The sequence below is a fragment of the Aulostomus chinensis genome, chromosome 12 (assembly GCF_037954235.1).
Source record: "Aulostomus chinensis isolate RoL2024-O1b breed Wild chromosome 12, RoL_Achi_v1.0, whole genome shotgun sequence".
Classification (NCBI taxonomy): domain Eukaryota; kingdom Metazoa; phylum Chordata; class Actinopteri; order Syngnathiformes; family Aulostomidae; genus Aulostomus; species Aulostomus chinensis.
In genome coordinates, this window is record NC_141331.1 from 15,473,500 (window position 1) to 15,493,747 (window position 20,248).

Consider the following 20,248-nt stretch of genomic DNA (forward strand, 5'->3'; position numbering starts at 1 on the left):
CTGACATCACGTAAATCAATTCAGGTTGAATCGATTTCTTGAAAAAAAAAGAGCTTTGTTAACTTGAGATAATCCTGCGATAACAGAAAATCTCAAGATACTGACGTTGTTGCCATTTCTTAACATAAGATCATTTTCTCGTAATAATTGGTCGACTTATCAACTTCATTTATATTAAATGTTACATGTTTCAATGTTCCTAAGCAACAACAAAAACAACAACAAGCTTTCAATCTATGGAAAGAGTTCTTTATTTCAAAATATTCCTGTAATACATTTGAGATAAAAGAATACAGTGATGCTTGGAAACCAGACACAAGAGAGAAACTTCATGCTGTACATCAAAGGTTTCTTCAGTAATCGGGTATTGCACGAGCCTCTCATCTAAACTATGTTGTACAGTGAACACCATGTATTATTACTATAATTGTGCTGTGTGAAACGTTGCTCTGGGAGTTCAGAGCCATGGGTTTGCCAAGGACAAGCAGACATAATTAGCATTCCACATGAAAAATGGTTCACCGGCGTTTCACATGAGACTTGTTTTTTGGGAACTGCGTGATTCATCCAAAAGGGAGGATGGCCGAGCTCTGGGCGATGAGGACAAGGTGACTGTCACTCATGACTAAGCCACCCCCCGAGATGAAGGAAGCTGAGTCACTCTGTAACCCACAGCTACAGGATCCCAAGGCCTCTTTTGAGTGTTAATGATCTCTATCAGTGCTTCACTTACTTTTTGTTCTTCTACCTTTGTTTCATCTAATACCATGCAGCTTAATGCTCACACTGATACAGTGTTGTGTAAATTTACATTGAAACAAGTTTAAGTTATCAGTCTAGACTGTTAGGCAAGCATGAATGGAAGGTAATAACCGTGGAACTTCATTGTACTGCTGAAACAGTTAACCGTTTAGACAGTGAACATAATGGACGAATCAGTAATTAATCCGTTCATTGTTAATCGTTTCTCGAACAAGACGAAGCCATGCTAGCGGCTCTGTGGGTTTGTGCTTAGGCACAGTGGTGCTTTGATCTAAATGCTAACATCAGCATGCTAACATGCTCACAAATGACAACACTAGTGATGTTGTGTTTGTGGAGGATCAGATTATTTTCACCTGCTCTTTGGTACCAACAAAGGAAACCTTAGCTACAGCCACCCTTTTTATTGTTGAAGCTAAATTCCACGGCCTGACCTGAATCCGCTCCTCCTCGTGCGAACAGTGAGAAAGACTTAATATCGCCATGGATAAACAGTAGAAATGTGATCAGTTATTTAGATGGATATTCTGAATATTCAGCAGGTGATTCAGTTGGAGTGAGCTCGGCTGACCTTCTCTTCAATATTGAGCCAGACAGAATAGTCGAAGGTAAACCAACCATAGTATCCATTCCCATGAATTCCCTTTGACGCTTTTTCTAAAATATGGAGTTAGTTTCTCAAATAATGATAAAATTTTAATTGCAGGTATGCTATGTCAATCATGCCATGTCATCTGTTATTGTTTTGGATGCCCATGCTTTCATTTCAGCATTTCTATCCGTCTCATTCAAAATCCGACTCAAAGAATTGCCCCTCCGGTGTAGCCTATCACTGTAGCAGGCGCGCAGCAAAGGATGGTGGTACTTTGAGTTCAGGTCTGAGTCAGATACGTGTTTAAATGTTCCGACAGGCTGACCAGGTACATATCAGACACTAAGAATATTTCTATAAATGTTCATTTTCAATGTCGGCATAAAAATGAGCTTTGACTGTAATTTCACTAAAACCTGCATTGACACATTGTTTCAGCTGTTGTGGGAGCAACAATCAACCGATGAATGTTTAAGCTGAAGTTACACACTGTCCATCTGGTGATGTTCAGTTCTAGCTTTGGTTTTGGTCTCAACCATTTTATATGGGAAATAAAGTATCTGGTTTATTAGCTTGTAAAGCAGGACAATATCCTGTGCCTCAGTGAGATTACCTGTATCGATTAAAAAAAGAAACAAATCAAACATGCTCCACTGCTGTATGTGAAATCATGGTTAAAAATAATATTTGGTAAAAAGCAGGTGGTGACTTTTTGGAAATTTAGAGACAAAACTGACATAATAGTAGCCACGAGAGAACCAAATCAGAATAAGTGGCGGGAAACACAGCTGGATAATGAGCTGAAACTGAATATAACGCTGGAGCTGCAGAGTCGTTGAGGATCTGCCTCTGACCCAGCACGACGCCAATTCATAGCATTGTTTCAAACATTATCAATGATAGCGGTTGTAAGGTTTCCTTCAGGACAGAGTTCAGCAAGGTATGTGCTTCAGAGCAGAATGCAGCAGCTCCTAAAGGGAATGTCTAAGTCTCTACGTCATTGATCGGTGCCTCATTTAATGTCTCACAAATGAGTCTCCGTTAGCTTTAACTACATGCAGGAATGACTCTGGTACATGAATCACAGAGACGTGGACGTACACATCAGGAGTCACATCATGTGCTTATCATGTAGGTACAGTAGGTTACATACAACACGTGCCTTTCATGTCGAGCAGTAAACAGCAGATGTTTTGGAGGGCAGAGGGGCACATGTGGATACGAGTGTAAGGCATGACTGGCTGTTCAGGGCAGGAGGAGAAATCTGATCAGAACACGTCAGGGCTAAGACGGAGGGAAAGGAGGGACCTCTGTTCCTTCAACGTTTCAGTCCTGGAACGCGTTGCCTCTCGTGACCGCTCCACTTCTACAGCTCACCTTTCTCCCTCTGCTTTTCTCTTTTATTCTCCCCTTTTGTGCTTGGCCGGGCTCATGTATTGCACTTACGCATGCTGGATCGCAGCATCAATGTACACTCCTGAGGGACTTCTGGGTTTTCAATCATGCGTTGCCACAACCGCTGCTCCTCTCCATATGAGTCCATCCAGTCTACCTCGTTCCCGTAGCTTGTGCCTTGAGGGGCAAGACAAACACATAAACATTTGCTTAACTTTGTCACTGAGCCCCAAGGACACAAACACTGCCTCCGGTCCACATAAACAGATGATAAAACAATGTGTGAATGAATGTCAAGACACTACTGTGTTAATTCCTACATCTGACATGGCCTGTATAACACCGGAAAAATCGGAATGAATTAAAAAAAAAAGAAGAAAAAAAAAAGATAATCTTGCCTTTTTTCCAGACTTAAAGGGAGGGGGGTCAGACTTCTGACTTCAACTGGACTGCACATTAGCTAAGCTAAGATAGTCACCTTTAATTTGAAAAGGTATTGTTAAGCTATTGTTCTTTGAACTTGAAGCTTACACAATTGTCTTAATATTGTGAACAGACGCATGACCTCCAAAAAAAAAGGAGTGGAGAGGTTTTCTGTATCCAGGCACACACACCTGTGCCTGCCCCCAACCTGACTCCTCCGAGGAAGACATTGCTGGCCAGGGCCTCCTTGTCCCACACGGTGAGCTCCAGGCAGACGTTGTTGAGGTCTCCTTGCTGCAGGCCACAGTAGGTGAAGGTGTGGTTCCACTGGGGGTTCACGGTGCGTCGCTCCACCGCCGTCTTGTGCTTGGTGGACTTGTTGCTGTCAGGTAGCAGGTATCTAGACAAAGGAGTTCACCTTCACTGAGACGTGCACAGGCCTTTTCTGTAACTCGCATAATATAAGGAGCAAAAGAGCATCTCACCCTTTTACAAAAGGATCAGAAGTGCCTCCAGACTTCACAGCAGTTAAGTTTTTAGCTCCTTTGACCAGCAGCTCAACCATGCCCCCTTTGGGCAGTGTGAATGTACTCTTCTTCTTGCCCTTCAGAAAACCTTTCTTCACTGAGGAGAGAAGAAACTGTTTTCAATTCCCAGATTCAGGCTGATTTATGTAAAAACACACAAGTTGAACATAACAGGTGGAAAATGTATTCTTACACACGCGCGCGCACACACACTAATGATGACAACTTCAGCGACGAATCGTGTAATAATAATTTTTGAGAGCATCACGAAAGTACTAGACTTGGTAGATTAATTTTCAGCTTGATGGAGTCCATTTACAGACATCCATGCAAGTGGTGGTCATAGGTGGATGCAAATCTAAATAATTAATCAAGCTTCTCTATGTCTTGAAAATACTATCAGAAAAAAAAAACAGAAAAAAATTTAAGCCATTTGGCTTTGGGAAAATCCAGGACATTCTACATCGTAAGGTGTGGGGATAATCTGTTGTGATGAATGTACCTTGTACTTGGTCCAAAGGGAGCATGAGGTTCTTCTCTGCAGGAATGTACTTCAGTACGACGGTCAGCTCTCCCTTGTACTGCATGGTGGAGTCTATACTGCTCTCCAGCTACACAAACACCAGCCTCAAACACTTGCCTCTCTCTGGGACAGACAACTACACGCTGATTCTGGTTCTTACCTTAGGCTGCAGAGCATACCACTCGTCTACTTGGGAGTCAAACTCCCAGGAGTCAAAGGTCAATTCCACTTCTCCCAGGAAGCTGTTGTGGCCAAATCGGTCGTGATGCCAAACGGACACTTGCAAGGTTCGTGTTTCCAGCTGCGAGTGGCTGATCACATACTACACAACACACAAAAACAAGGTCAAACTCTTAGGTCTCTTTGAATTAGCAGAGTAAATGGAAACTTTGAGATCCCTGCAGCGACCGACCCGTAGGTTCTCGTTGAAAACAGGATTAATGGTGTTGGCCTTGATGCTCGTCTTCCTCTTGCTCTGTCGTGACATATCTGGGAGCAGGTAAGTCTTCACATACCTGCCACCAAACACACATTTATCAGAATAACCCTGCTGGTCTCGTCTTTAAAAACACAGGTAGAACGTTACGACCAACAGTTGGCTAAAACAATCAAAATCGAGACAACAATACAACGGAATATTTTCAAATGAGACTGATGAATGTATGATAAAAATATAAACATTTCTATAAAATATTACTGTAAAAGCAAATATATGTTATGCAAATATTCTTTCCAAGTAAAAGTTTGTGTGAAGGGGTAGCCACTGCAATAAAGTAGTACAGTGTGTATTCTTATTTGCGCTTTTACTGTAAATGTTCTGACTGCATGTGTTTGCGGTCACTTGTTGTACGTGTGTGCTCATGTGTGTCCCCATATTTTCCTAATATTCCTGATATTTTACAGGTCAGTAAATGATGATGAACAGGAGGAGCATTTGGGTTGCCAGGTTGTGAAGCGGTGGCCGATGTCATCCCCCAGCATGATACTTGGTTCTTCATTTTATCAGGACTATTTCACTTCAAATGAAGACATCTGGACACTATTAACCTCCTGAATGACTTTATCTATTTATTTTTTTGAATTACATGTTTTGCAGATGACTTACAGATTTTTCTTGTTCGATTGTTAAACGATATCCAGTAATAAGCCATTTGAAATCTTGACATCATTGAAGTAACCAGGTTTGACTTCCGAGGATGAGGAGAAGACATTTTTGATTGTGGAACTTTGTTTTTTGCTAATCTGCCAGTAGGTTTCTCAAAATAAAAAATGTTCATTTAGGATGAATGATGGTCACATGCACACATTGAATGAGCCAATAACACCTACATTTTGTTTGTAAAAATGGTCTTGAATAAAAGAATAGCATAGAATAATATAGAATAGTCCAGCGAGGTGGAAAATTGTCTTCTGCTCACCAACACAGAGTCGTAGTAGTAGTAGTAGTAGTAGCTGTAGTCGTAGGTAGGCAGTACTATAATACAAACCACTACATACATACATTTAGCATCGTAAGAGAAGCCTAAACATACAATACATAGGACAACCTGTGGGTACTTGTTGTCATGGTGTCTGTATTTTGTGTGTTGACTCTTACGCATCTGTGCGTTGTCTCCTCTCATCTCCAGTTGCCAAGTTGTGACACTCTTTGACCAGGACATTGAGAGCACCTGTTTTGTAGCTGTAGCTGATGTTGAGCAGGATCTCACCACTCACCCTGGCGTTGCCATAGTCACCAGTCTCACTGTACATACTCATCATGCTGTTTATACTACTCTGTGGGGCAAAGAAAAGAGAGGGAGAGGCAGATAATGGACAGAGAAGAGGTCAAAGGAGGCAAGTGAAGAGGGAAGGGAAGTAAATGAGTCACGGAGAGATACTGTAAACATTTACGTGCATCCTTTGTGAAGATGGATGGAATATCATCAGTAGCAGTACCCTTAAATATCACATGTTAATCAGAGGGTTAAATATTAGTCTGAGGAGATGTTTGGGAGATGACAAGATTATGAGAAGCTCAGTGAAAGAGCATTACTCTCAGTGAAGCTTCCCTGGGTAAATAAAGGTGGGCCAAAAGCCAACATGAACATTTGGATGTTGGTGTTATTTTTCTCGACTAAGCTGTTAGCTGAGGTTTTCTTTGCAGGAATGAGCGATGAGCCAATGAAGGATGCTGCATTTGAAAGGATGTGACGCGTCATGCAGGACTCCTGAGGGCAGAGGGAAGTATTTTTCTCCAGCGAAGCATACAGTGTTCTTCATTAAGTGTAACACAGAATATGATAATTGTCATATTTCAATGTTTTTCAATAATGTGAGCGTATTTGTGTGAGGTAATTGCTGTAATTTTTCCCTGGAAATAGGCTGCATTTTTCGTGACGTCTCAGCAACGACAACAAAAAAACGACTCCCACTATCAGCCGGTCTCGAAATTATCTTCTCGTCCATCATGGCTGTGATTTTCACCGCGTCTACAGGTGAAGTCTCTGAATTGCTTATTTTGGCTTCCAGCAAATTAGACATTTGATTTACTGTCAAAAAAAGACAAAGGAAATCTGCACATCCCCGCAAGCTGCAGCTAAATGATTTTTGAATAGAAAATAAAGTAAGTGGCCTAAACTGAGAAAACATGACCAACAAAACCCTCAGTCACCGAAAAAGGCAAGAATAATATTGGTAGAACTATGAGAAGATTTTTTTTAATTTGACAGCAGAGGTTATTTTCTTACATTTTGTGCGTATCATCTCTAATAACACTAAATTCATCCATCTGTCAACGGATGTATCGACAAACTGGATGGCTTGGTGACTATTTTACCACCTCATGATGCCTACGTGCAGGAGCAGAATTTAATGTTTTAATTTTTTTTTTAAATGACTAAAAGATTAAAACCAAGCAACCGCAACAAATAATTATGTCCAGGAATTATCTTGGGAAGCAGGCAATCAACGAGTACCCTGACAGAATGGAACTGCTCTAATCCTCCAGTGATAATACTGCTGTCCAGAGAGCCAGAACTAAGCCCCTCGCTGCTTATTCTGCTGTAAAGTCATTTAAATGACCGGTTAAATTTGAGGAATTAATAGGAAATACTTTCCCACTAAAACAAATATGTGCATTAATACACTCATGGCAGAATAAACCCATTAAGTGTATATTTTGTCATATTTGGGCTCTGCTGCTGCACATTTGCTGCTCTGTGGCGTCACGGTGAATAAAAAAAAAAGACATGCAGAAATGGGGAAGGGGGAGACTTACAGTCTCAGCATCTGAGTCAGGAACACTGAGGTAGCCCCACCTCCTCTCGGAGCCAGGAGTGGACGACTAGCGGCCGATTCATTACAGAGATATGGAGATAAACAGGGGAAGGATAAAGGAGAAACAAGGGGAGGGAGAGAGAACTGAGCTCTTTGATATGTCAGTAGAGGAGACAGACCCAAAGCACAGACCCACGGCCCCCGAGGAACAGCTGCAGAAACCTCCGGCAGCACAGCCAGGAACAACATTACACCCTGTTACCATGGTGATTACCGGATGAAACCATCCAGATTACAACTCTTCTGGAATTAGCAGGGGTGCACCGGACACACACAGCAGTCAGAATTGTGAAGTTGATTCACTTTGTGACTATCAAATACTGTAAATACACTCGAGTAAAATTTTTTTATAGAGGCTTTACTTTTTTTCCCATCCCATATGAACTGAGGTTGACAAAATGACCCCAGATAGTGTTAGAAGTGGAAATTCCAGAGAAGTGGTACGATAATATCCCGAAACAGGGATTCTGAGATAAACAATGCATTAGAAGCCAATTAAACTATAGTATATTAAGTATCTTACTGTATCAGTGGAGTAGAAAAAAAATGCCTAAATTTATTTATTTTTTACATTCAAATCCCCATAAGTTTCCAGCCCTACAGCGTAGCAAGAAAGGGACCGGTAAAGACAGAGTATAACTCCGCTAAACGCTAAACGGAGCCAACATTTCTTCAGCTGCGCTTCCATTACATCCAGACTTCTATCTGCATAATGTCCTTCATCACCTGCAGTCATACTCAGGCGCAGTGATGGCTGCTCGTCATTTATGAGATGCCACGATGAATGTCAGACAGGCTGTCTCGCCTGTTTAAACACACAAAAGATCATCTGCTTGTCTTTTTTTTGGTCATTACACACACAGACACATGCACGCACACAGTCACACAGTCACACACACACACTAAACATGATATATGTCATGAAATAACTAAATCATCTCTTCCGGACTAACGTGATGGCTGGTTGTGCAGGTCTCCAGTAGAGATTAAGATGAAATTCATCCCAGTTGTGTCAAATATTAAAGCGTACATGTACTGTTCAGCACCTTGGAACCTTTTTTTTGTTTTACAACTTTTATATAGGAATTCAGCCTCATTCTCCCCTGGTCTCAGTATCATTTGTGTTAATCATAGCACTAAAAATAACATTTTAGCAGATAAACAGAAACATCTACGTCCAGAGTAGGTGACCTTGATACTGTGAGGGATCAACATCACATTTCACCTGCTCTGCTTCTTTGTTGTGGCAGGACAAGCCCAAACACTGACATCTTAAAGCTACAGCCCGATATTTTTTACATTTAAACAAACTTACATTCAAGCTCTCTCCAAATGAGTTCCCTCAACGCTTGTTTAGCTAATTGCAGCTGGGTACATTTCTCCTCAATTCACAGTACACAGAGTTTTTGTTGACATTCCTGCTGGAGACTGACGCTGGCCGAGCTGGCAGCATCCAACCTGCTAACTTGGATGTGCATAAATAAATCAACTGTGCTAAACTCTAGACTTTCCAAATGGTATCGGCTCCAACTGTGATGATGAAAAAAGTCATTTCACAGAGGTTGTGTGATGCTTATTATAATTTCTCCCGCCTTTTACAGCTGAAAGAAATAGCAAAGGAGCAGGCTGCCACGGAGCCTATGTTTGTAATACCGCTCGCTGCCAGAAGATGGAGACAAAAGTGCTGAACTGTAGCTTTAAACTTAGCAAACAATAGCTTATTTACACATCCAGCAGACGTGGAACAACATCACCTGTGATTCCAACATTCACGCTTGCTCAGCTCAGATTTAACACTTTAACTTTTAAAAGCTCTTCTACTCCTTCATCATGGTGATTAACTTTGTCACCACTGAGCAGAATAATATGATTGTGAAGGTGCGGAGACCAAAACCACAATAAGGAGCTGAGCTGTAGAGCTGAGAGGAGCTGCAGAGCGGGTGGGGGGATCATTCATACGGGCTTTGTCAAGAGGAGGAAGAACTGACATTTTAAGCTAACGTTAATTAAAAAATAACAACTAAATATTACTGTTTTGTTTGAATGCACAAATCTAACATGAATATCTCAAAAAACATGCCTAAATATTAGAAAGTAAATGAGGAAATGAATACTTGGTGCTAATTTGGCTGGACTGATTATCATAAGATGCTCTTCACTACAAAGGCTGTATTTCTTAAGCGAATAGATACAAATGAGAATGCAACAAATAAAAACTAACTTCTTATGTGATCACACAAAAAGTCAAGCATGTTTATGTAAATGCTGCCACCTTCCTAAGTGTGCAACAGCGACGGAGGCTGACTCAAGCTGTCCCTGGGCTTGAAAGCTCACACTCTATTTACACAGTCAACACTGAAAATACACACCTGACTCACACATCAGGTGATGGTGGTATACACTGAGCATACGAGCCTTCCGACAATCTGTTCTTGTTATTTTCATTTTTGTGCGAACTTAAACTTGGGTGTTACCGTTGACACTGCACTGCTGAGGCGTCGGCCGGCAGTCTTGCTGTGAGCTGACATCAGGGCATCGATATCTTCCTCCGCATCCTCGTCAGAAAATTCCTGTGGATGACAGCATTCGGATGTAATCAAAAGGGAGATAGCCTCTGGGATGCTGGTATCTTTGTACAAGTTTTGCAGCGAGCAGCTCTGTGTGGGTGGATGCAGCCAGCTTCCATAATCTCAATGAGACAAGTCAGAAGAGCGCCAGTTTGTTTACTTGTTGTTCGCAAACAAATCACAGAGTCACTGGGTTTACGGGAAAGCATGAATGGATGAAGTTTGTGATTCAATCCGCCTAAAACAATCTGAATGCTAATGAACACTCATCTACTGGCCGTCAGCGCCTCCATCTCTTTGCAGCCTACAGCCGTTTAGATGCTTGTCATGCTCTCTGTAGCGAGGTCTGAGGTGACACTGAAATTCATCCCCACATATGACGCATCATGAATTCATCTGCATACAGATTGTGAGCTCTGAGCATTCATAATGTAGCGTGTGTATGGATTTAATGCAGGGGCTCTTCTTCACACCCAAAGCTTTAGCTGCGATTGTGAAGCATTGCTGCAGTTATCAGATCCAGAGGAGGACGCGACGGAGGGAGGAAGGGTTGAGGCCTCTTACGGTTTCATTGAGCCCAGGTACCGAACGGCTTCTGAGACTGAAGGAGTCGTCACTGGGTTCTGAACCAGGAGCTGACAGGTCCATCTCTGAGCGGCTATGATCTAGAGCAGGTAGGCGAGGAAGATGGGGAGAGCGGAGGGGGAGTACAGAGGGGGAAAAAAAGTTTTTTCAGAGATGCTGTTTGAAGAGTGAGGAACCAGAAGGCAAAAACTGAGAAGTAAGCAGACAGCATAGTGGGTAGAAACTAATGATCGCTAATGATCGTCAGTGTGTTTCCTGCAAAGAAAAATTCGGCCAACAGCAACAGACCAACTGTGGAAAGTTTATGACTTCTCACTCAAAGACCCTTGATTGACGCAGACATCATAGACAACATCTGCAACAACTTCAACACACACGCTGGGAACGCTTATGATCCCAGTTCATGGTGAGCGGATGACTTCTCTATTTGAATGATGTTACTTGGTGGTTGGTGCTTATAGTTACAAATTTAGCAATCTGGGAACCCACTGGCTAATGTCCAATGACTTAGCCTCTGGGAACAAGAGCTAGTATTTGGGGCTTCTGGTGTAGCCAACGGATATCCGGTACAAGACTTTCTTGATCCGTCTGCCACTCATTGTTTACAGTCTGTATAGCAACTCGAGACGTTCGCATGGGGTTGAAAGACGATGAATAAGAGCGGATTGTTTTAAAGAAGCCAGTTTACCCTCAGTTAGCTGTTTAAATCCACTACAGAAGCATAGTTAAATCTTCAGATTAAAGCCATTTTCCTGACTTTGCATATCAGCCAGTGCTTTTCATCTCTTTTAGAATCCGCATAGACTGTTTATGCAGATGCAACTGAGACCTGCGGCTCAACCGTGATTGGTCAAAGCTTCTCAAACAGACACTAGAAGCTTCCAAGACACGATATTTCTCCCTTACCTACAGATTCTGTATTTATATGCAGGATCTGTTTATGGAGATTAAAATTTTAGTGGAGCAGCTTCATTCAGGTATTTCAAGCTAGCATTTTCTGTATGGTCATATTGAGATACAAATGAAGGAAATACGAACAGATTATTTCAATCATTGACCCAAAGTCTAGTGAGGCTGTCACAGCTGTTTTGCCTTCAATGCACTCGCAACCAAAACTATCGGCCAATAAGACAGCAGGCTGTAGTGGGATACATTAGCTTAGCGCTTCGCAAGATTCAAAAGCAACTATCAACTCCTCTAAAAGTTTATGATTTGCATCTCATTCATTTTATACACACAGCAACCCTTTCTCAGAGCCTCTTTTTAAAAAAAAATGAAAACGTGTGTAGTTTGTGTGTATCTGCTTGGAGGTACAGTACAGCCATTAGCATGTCCAGCTAACTAGAATGCTGATGTAAACATCAGATTCAAAGCTTCTTCTTCTTCTTTTTCTTTTTTATTAAAAAAAACAACGCCAATACTAGATTTTATCCAACCACAGCTGCTGCTGACAGACAGGAGGAGTATATTCAAAATAAAGAGGTTTGGGCTCCAACGGGACCTACCTGACGACACCGAGGCTCTGGACACAGAAATGGTCGGAGTACCAGCATTTGTACCATGTTGGCCAGCAACTGTCTTCTCAAGTACACTGTCACCAGGGTGTAAACTGGTCACGCTCTCTGCTCCATCAGGCTGCACGCAAACACACACCCATGCTGTTAAACAACCACTCAGTCTAAATAGCAGATCCCTTGTGTACTTCTGTACATGTGTGTGTGTTCGCTGACCCTGACCCTCCGGTTGTCGCTCGGGGTGGAAAATTTGTCCAGAGTTTGGGAACGCAGGTTGTTGGGGACAGTCGCCATCCCTGAGGACTCCAGAGCCACGAGACCACTCCTGAAAAACACATCAGCTTCCTGGTCTAGTTCAGCTTTTTAGTGGTTTAATATGGTCTCTTCTGTTTTTAAAATGATTTGAAATATTAGTTGTGTCTGTGTTAGCGGCAGTTTGAAGGACACCTGTTGGAGCGTGGAGCAGAGCGGCTGCTTCGAACACTCTGAGCGTCTCCGCTGGAGGCAGATTTGATGCTGACACTGTCAACTCCGTTTTCTGGCTTCAAGGTGGGCCTGGTGCCTTTTTTTTCTAATTTCATCCTCCTGCAGACACACAGACACAGACACACACACATACACACACACACACAGACACACACACACAGTCTGTTCTCAGCTATACATTAAAGTAATAATTGCAGAGTCATCCTGCTCTGTCTTTCTGCTTTATCAGGATCATCTCAGACTCTCAGCTGCCTCCCCCGGTGGAGGAAATACACTCCTGATGATCAACCTGGTAGATAATTACTATTTTCAAAGCGAGGGATATATTCAGAAGGTATGTTTTGCTGGATTTAACAGAATGGTCACAGCATTACTCAAATCCACATGAATCATATGAGCAAGAATATCAGATGATCTTTTCATTTTACTCCAGTGTCTTCATGCAAACGTTTCTCAAATCTGTTAATATATTTAAAATGTACATCGGTATAACCTGCTCCGAAAACAATGTGTTGGTCAATGTGCATGCACATGAACTTACCCTTTCTTTTTTACTATATTGTGGATGACACTCCTGCTGGTTTTTGGGGTGTCGGCTCTCTCTGACTCAGATGGAGCTGACAAGTTCTCTGTCGATTTTTTGTCGGCGGCTTGCGATCAAAAACATCAAGAATTCATCAATAAAACATTCACGCATCCACCGCCTCTATATCTTTCTGAACGTGGTGAACCATTATAGAGAAACTTACTTGTCGGGCTGCTCAGGATTGTTTGTTTTACCACCTCGCTGCTCAGTACTCCCTGCTCGAAGCGCTTGGATCTCTCCTCCAGGAACCACTCTCCTGTCACAACCTTCAGCTCGCTGAAAACACAATGTCCATCTATCAGAGCAGTGGCGGTGAAGAATCTACTGCTTCTGTGATATGTTTTATTAAGTGACTGTGCAAACACAGTGTGGGGAGAATCTAACCGATTCACCAGAAGTTTGATGATCACCCAAATATTCCCATTGTAGCAGAGTAGGAAATGTTTGATGTCATCCCCTCTGTGCTATGAGAAACGGTTCTCGGGTGGATTTATTTCAATACTTTTGGAAATCACAGCACTGCAGGTCCTCACACACACACACACACACACACACACACACACACACGGAGACACATGTGGTGTCATTAACTATCTAATTCAAACCATCTGGAGCTCTAAAGTGCTCTGGTTCCTGTAGGGATCACACTTACGAGATCTTGGCACAAACGTTGCACTTCCATTGGCGTCTCTTGGGAGTTGTAACGCGGCAGTCGTTACACACGCGCAGCTGACACTCCTCGCACTGCTCTCCACGGTCAAAGATCAGGCCTAAAGTCTTAATACAGCGAGCGCACTGCCGTTCCCCTGACTCCTGAGGCGGGCGAGAACCCTTCCGCTTGATCTCCAACAGTTCATTCTTCAAGCGCCTGAGGATGAGGAACACGATAGACGGTGAGAAAACATCAACACAATGACACAGTCAAATGACTCAGGGCCTCACCGTATCCTCTTCTCCTCTCGTTTCCGCAATTTCTCATCTTTCTGCAGCACCTTCAGGATCATGTCTCGTTCATGCTCCAGCAGAAAGGAGAGGTTCAGATCCTCCATGACTTCCATTGATCCCTCAGTCGACAAAATCAGCCAAGCAAAGTTGTTGCATGGATGGAGCACAAGAGCTCTACTTTAGGCTGCAAAGGGCCTTCATTTCTGGTATGTTCTGCAAACATTTGGCTTGTTCTTGTGCTGTTGGCGTAATCTATTTCACAAAGTTTTTCTTCCTTCCGTTCCTCAAAGACGCTGATTATAGATGATCACACTCAGGAAATCTAAAAGAGGTCGAAGAGATAACGGAGAAAGTCAGTATAATGGCGGCCTCTAAGAATCGAAATGAACTTGTCTTACAGCCAGTGGAAAAAGATTAATCAGAAAATGAGAATTTCCAGGATAAGAAGAGACAGAACAACTAAGTAGTGGATATTTGACAGCTTCTCAGTGGCTCCCAATTAGTCCCCTAGTTTGACATTCGGAGCACAACGCCCACATTTGCCAGCCTCTAGTGGTCCAGAGTAACCAGGCCCCATAATTCAGTTAAATTATCTACAAGTCTCCATGTCAGTGTACACAACCACATTTATATGCAGATGCTTTGGTACAAAGACTTTTTAAGTGCACTTGTAGCATGACTTTGAAACAAAACACCTACTGCATGAATATGTGGCTCTATCCACCAGCGTTCTTTGAAAAATATTGGCAGGACAAAATATTGATAGAGCAAAATATCATGATACATCATCTTATGATACCACATTGATAAGCTGGCGCCAAATATAGATGTGTGTGTGTGTGTGTGTGTGTGTGTGTGTGTGTGTGAGTGTTGCACTTTGTTTCAACCGCCAGATTGTGTGAACCTAGCACAATGTAGTCAATAAATACATCATTCTTGCTTTTTGCCTTTTTATGGGGGCCTTTTTTGGTATAATAGATGTATTGGTGTGCAATATGTTGATTATTGCATTTTCAACGAATAGCAGTCCACATAACCAGCCAAGTTTTGTGATATTACTATTTTGTGAAGGTCTGAAATATGCTGGACATTGACTGTACAGCAGCCGCATGAACCACATAAGAGAAGGGTTGCCATTTTTTTCCCGGCTGGTCTGTGTTTATTTAATCATCACGAGACAACGCGATCCTCAAGGCATTTATCGTGACAGAAACTCAACAGAGCCAGACCGGCAAGCAGAAAGAAAACCTGCTCAGTATATTTCAGTGGAACTCCCAAAAATACAGAGGAAAATGTCTACATCTATGACACAGTTTGACTTGAAATTCGATAAATACATTTCTTTTTCTTTTACAGCTTTCACTATAATTACTTTGTTGATCATTAACCTCTATTAATCAGGTCTCCATTTGAATGTATTCAATACCTTTATTAATTGTGCTTTGGTCAGGTTACAAAGACACTGAGATGGTGAACGTTGTCGATAGTTCATTTCCAGTTCACCGAAATGACAGGACAGTTAAAGAGTCAACCATCCTGACTATGAGAAGAGGTCAGAAGGGGACAGTTGTGGAAATCTTTATCCAGAATGAAATCAACATCCACACTGACTGGGTGAGAATGACACATTAGATTCCCATATTGCTGCGATCACATTAACTGGATTTGCGCAAAAAGAGCTTGCCATACTGTCAATAGAACCAAGTTGGAATATCAGGAACCAGCAATTACAGGGTTGTAAGAGGCGCTGAGGAGAGGGACAAAATTCTGCTAGTGATTGTTCAAACGGAGTATGGAAATGAAAGCGTGAAAGCAGTGGAGGGATCTGCACGAGCACCCTCAACAGCCTCCTTCAGTCCTTATTCATTATAGTCTCTTTCATCCCCATCCTTTCTTCTCTTGCCTCTTCCCTTCACTTTACATGAATTAGCACTAATGAACCGGCAGACATCCTCTCAGCTTCATTTGGAGCCGGAGGCACATCATGACATCAGCTATTACAGCATTCGAAGCTAAAATACAGCCGCTTTCAATTCCATGATGAGATTTTTCCTTCACCTTCAGGATATCAGGTGGGGACACTCAGATCTGGAAGATGCAGAATACACACGCACTCCACTATTCACTCGCTGCGACTTCTTCTCAATGGGCTTCACAAAGGTCTTCAGCCGTGACAATACATTACGTTACCATTCTAACTTGCGCTTAATGGCAATGCTAACATGCTAACTTGCTGGTATGTAGCTTTTACAACAATAATGCCATTTAAAACAAAATATTAAGCCAGTTACATTTTTGACCTGATGCTGCCAGATGAGGAGCAGATAAGTGAACCAAATCAAAGAATGCTGAACCAATATTCCAGCTTGATGTTCCAAATATGTATGATGTAAGAACTCAAAATGGTTCAAAATGTGGGGATCAGGCATTGTTCTGTCTTCGGGACATGAGTACTTTCCTGTGCCAAATAATAAGTAAGCTTCTCCAGCTTTTAACAACACAAAATGGCAAGCCAACACTTGCAACCCCTTATTCCTCTTCTCCTCCATTTGGACTTCTCTAGATGCCACTTACATATGAAAATGTAGAACAAATGAGTTGTCTTTTGTCCATTCTGGGCACCTGTAAAAACATGGCGGTTCACCTCGGAGTGCTCATTCCAAGCTGATGACACTCAGATTGCAGGTGATTATACATGAATGAAAACAAAAAAATGAATATTATATTCCATTTCTGCTGATAGACCTCCCTAAATCCAACCCACTCATCATTAAAGCCAGCAGGGAAGCATCCCACTAGACTCCGGAGCTGACACGCTCATGACTCTGGTATGTTATCCACAGTTATGGTCTGAAGCAGCTGTCTGCTGGCTCTATTTCTTTCAGTGTTAAAATTCTGGCATACCACCATGTCTTCTTGAGGTCATATTTAAAATGGACAGGTATCTCAGAGTTTGAAGTGTGTGCTACAGTGGGCGTGGTATCCCGACACAGCCCTCCCTGAGTACATACACCACACATTCCTGCTACGCTCACTCTGCCCTTGAGTAAACACAAGTGGGAAGACAGTCAAACTTTGACTTCTAAGCTGAAGACGTGCCCTCACGTCGTCTAAGCTCGGCAATAATAATGTAGCTCAGAGGGATGCGCGGTGACTCACCACTGGCTGGACTCAAGGTTTTCTAGTCTTTTCAAACATTCGCCATTCAAGCATGTAATGGATCATTTGTCACAGAGTTTAAGCCATACAAGGGCCGTCTGTCCACAGAACTACATTGCGATGTTTTTACGACTCAGTGGCATTTCACCAGTTTTCTGCAGGTGGCTGCAGCATACAGACAACCCAATCAATCTGGTAATTAGGGCCCACAGGTGTGCCGAGGCGGCTGGGCTCCAGTTGGCATACAAACAGGAGACATGGATGTTCAAAAGACAGGAAACAAAAACAAAATTCAGCTATAAAATACAGCTTATAATCTTATTACATCATTGCGAACCATGTCTGTACTTGGCAAATAGCATCCAAGGGAAGCTTGAAATGACATTCTGTGTTTCGCTTATTTTCCAGAAAAAAAACAACAACAAATCCAGCAGTGAGTTGATGCTCGTTTTTTCCTCCATTGCTAAACAACATTGAGCCAAAAAAGTGCCCTTGGTAATGCCATCCTAATAAGTAAAATAAGCATTAAAAGTACAAAAATGGGCCACAGTGTTCCAATCAAACCAACATACACTAAGATAATGTGCCACCATTAAATGTACATTTTTAGATTTCAAAACATTCCTTTTTCAAAATAAAGAGTTTGTAAAAGACAACTTTCTGGATTGAATTAACTTAATTAGTTTGCAAACAATTATACCACATTGGAGCTAATGAATTTTTGAAGCCAGTGTTTTGTTTTCCTCAGCATCTCATCTTAGTATAAGAGTGTTCTCCTCTGGCTATGTCGTTTTGCTCATCAGTGATTTAAATAACAAATATCTGGCTGCACCGAGTGTTTGTTGTTTCACTTGTGTTGAATTTCTCATAAAAGTAAACGAGGAAGAGTAAATAAAGATGGCAATGCTGCACGCGTTTCAAAGCTTGAATATGCCGCTCAGTGGTGTTCAGTATAAGATTTCATTTCAGTCTTTGACAATTGGATATTGAAGGTAAAATATTTAACGTTTAAAAACACGCTAGAGCCGGGCCAGTGTTGCTGTTCAGCTCTTCAGTGTTTTTTTTCAACCTTTATCTACCAGGTATTCTGGTTGCGATTGCAAGATCTTTTTGTCAAGGGAACTGTAGCACATACAGCAGCTTCCAAAAGACAGATGGCAGCAATTAAAAGACACAAAGAAAACATACAGTACAACCACTGTCACATATAAAGCAGACATGTAAGAGTGGTGGCAAGGGAAGCAACGACAAGGACACAAGAAACTGACAAGATAAAAACACATTTGGCCACAAAATCCAGCAGTAAGAGTCTGCTTTTCCCTTCAGCACCTTGTTCAAAGCCCTAATTGGGTTCAGCTCTTGAAGCTTGAAGATGAGCCCATGCGCAGTTCTGGGCAGCTTCAAGAGCTGAAAATATAAAAGCCTGTTTGTCAAGTTCAGCGTGAACCATGGGGGCAGACAATAAGGAGGAGTCATTAGCACACAGGCCATAATGATATAATGGTTGGTTTTAAAAGTGACATACTGAGAGAAGCAGTCCAAGATACACTAGTAAATAAAAATGTACCGATGCAAGCGTCTGTGCAGGGCTAGAAACGACCACTGAATTCTGGACAACACAGTACAGTGAGAGTCCTGCTGCCTGTCACGAGCCTCGGTGCACTGTGGTGCACGCTGGCTACCTTTGCATGGACAGCAATAATCAGATATTAAACTGATTAAGTCAATGCTCTGAGTACTACATCATCATGAGTATATTCACATTTTGAAGGCTGACGCAAACATGTGTACACCTTAATAGCACTTTGAAGTACAAACAGCGTTTTTGCAGCACTTTTGCAACCCTTACCGCAGTCCATCGGTTTTATGATAAGTGGGCCAGCTTCCAGCGAGTGTTACAAATTTGTCTCCAAGCACAGAGCAATGAGTTATTAACAATAAAACAAACAAAATAATCAGTTACAACAAACCGGATATGCTTCAGCTCAAATTAAAGAAGAAAACACTAGAGTAGAACTTAGTGATGAATGTGGGCGGGCATCTTTAGTCAGACTTAGTAGCATATAAACAAAAAATTGAATTATTGCCCTTCATGTTAAATAAAGCCAGACTCCAGCAGTTGTAAACACTGGGTGGAGGCATTAATACACAGCAGTACCAATTTGTACAGTCTGAAACAAACCACTGTAAATTCAGCCATTAGGAACCAGGAAGCACCGAGCTGCTGCATCTATCATCCTCTATGCAGGAAACTCATTTCAACTGCTTGTATTCACAGGCTCATGCAAAGCCTCAGGTTCCTGGAGATAGATGCATAGCAGGAAATCACACACACACACACACACACACACACACACACACACACACACACACACACACACACACACACACACACACACATCCTCAACCTGAATGCTTGTGACCGTAGGGAAGTGTTGGAAAATAAATTGCCCAGTAAGAAATGCTTGGAAATGAAACATTTCATTTTTATAATAGATGATTGACACACCCAAGCCAACTAGTGATACCCTGCATCTTACACTTTTGGTCTCACATAAGCTAATGAGAGGGTGCACATACACGTGCGCACGCGCGCACACACACACACACACACACACACACACACACACAGGCATACCAGAGCTATGTATCAAATGAGATGAGCAAATCCCACTTGATACATGTGCCTCATTTATGTTCCCAGATTAAATTAGCATTTTAATAATTGTTTTTTTTAATGTAAAATCCTCTTTTCTATGAATGACAGACTCTTACAGGGACTAGATACAGCACTGCATGATTATTCAAAGGTGCCCTGAGGAGCAGCGATGCAGTGATGTAAAACCACTTAAATTAGTGTTAGGGA

The 20,248-nt window shown here is 42.0% G+C and overlaps 1 protein-coding gene across 2 annotated transcripts in view; it reads right to left on the reverse strand.

Annotated features, from left to right (window-relative positions):
* Nucleotides 1-241: 241 nt before the first annotated feature.
* Nucleotides 242-20,248, reverse strand: part of sytl5 (synaptotagmin-like 5) — a 36,281-nt gene continuing 16,274 nt past the window's right edge. Inside the window, exons 2-18 of one of the 2 annotated variants that reach the window (XM_086220430.1) lie at nt 14,221-14,545; nt 13,931-14,146; nt 13,442-13,554; nt 13,234-13,342; nt 12,654-12,791; nt 12,423-12,531; nt 12,198-12,327; nt 10,672-10,772; nt 10,015-10,110; nt 7,482-7,547; nt 5,820-5,998; nt 4,635-4,737; nt 4,383-4,544; nt 4,202-4,310; nt 3,658-3,796; nt 3,364-3,572; nt 242-2,926 (exon numbers count right to left, since the gene is read on the reverse strand). In XM_086220430.1, the coding sequence (XP_086076556.1) occupies nt 2,784-2,926; nt 3,364-3,572; nt 3,658-3,796; nt 4,202-4,310; nt 4,383-4,544; nt 4,635-4,737; nt 5,820-5,998; nt 7,482-7,547; nt 10,015-10,110; nt 10,672-10,772; nt 12,198-12,327; nt 12,423-12,531; nt 12,654-12,791; nt 13,234-13,342; nt 13,442-13,554; nt 13,931-14,146; nt 14,221-14,336 (2,238 nt within the window). In that variant the 5' untranslated portion in view covers nt 14,337-14,545 and the 3' untranslated portion in view covers nt 242-2,783. The remainder of the gene's footprint in view (nt 2,927-3,363; nt 3,573-3,657; nt 3,797-4,201; nt 4,311-4,382; nt 4,545-4,634; nt 4,738-5,819; nt 5,999-7,481; nt 7,548-10,014; nt 10,111-10,671; nt 10,773-12,197; nt 12,328-12,422; nt 12,532-12,653; nt 12,792-13,233; nt 13,343-13,441; nt 13,555-13,930; nt 14,147-14,220; nt 14,546-20,248) is intronic. The other variant, XM_086220431.1, reaches the window with a different exon arrangement.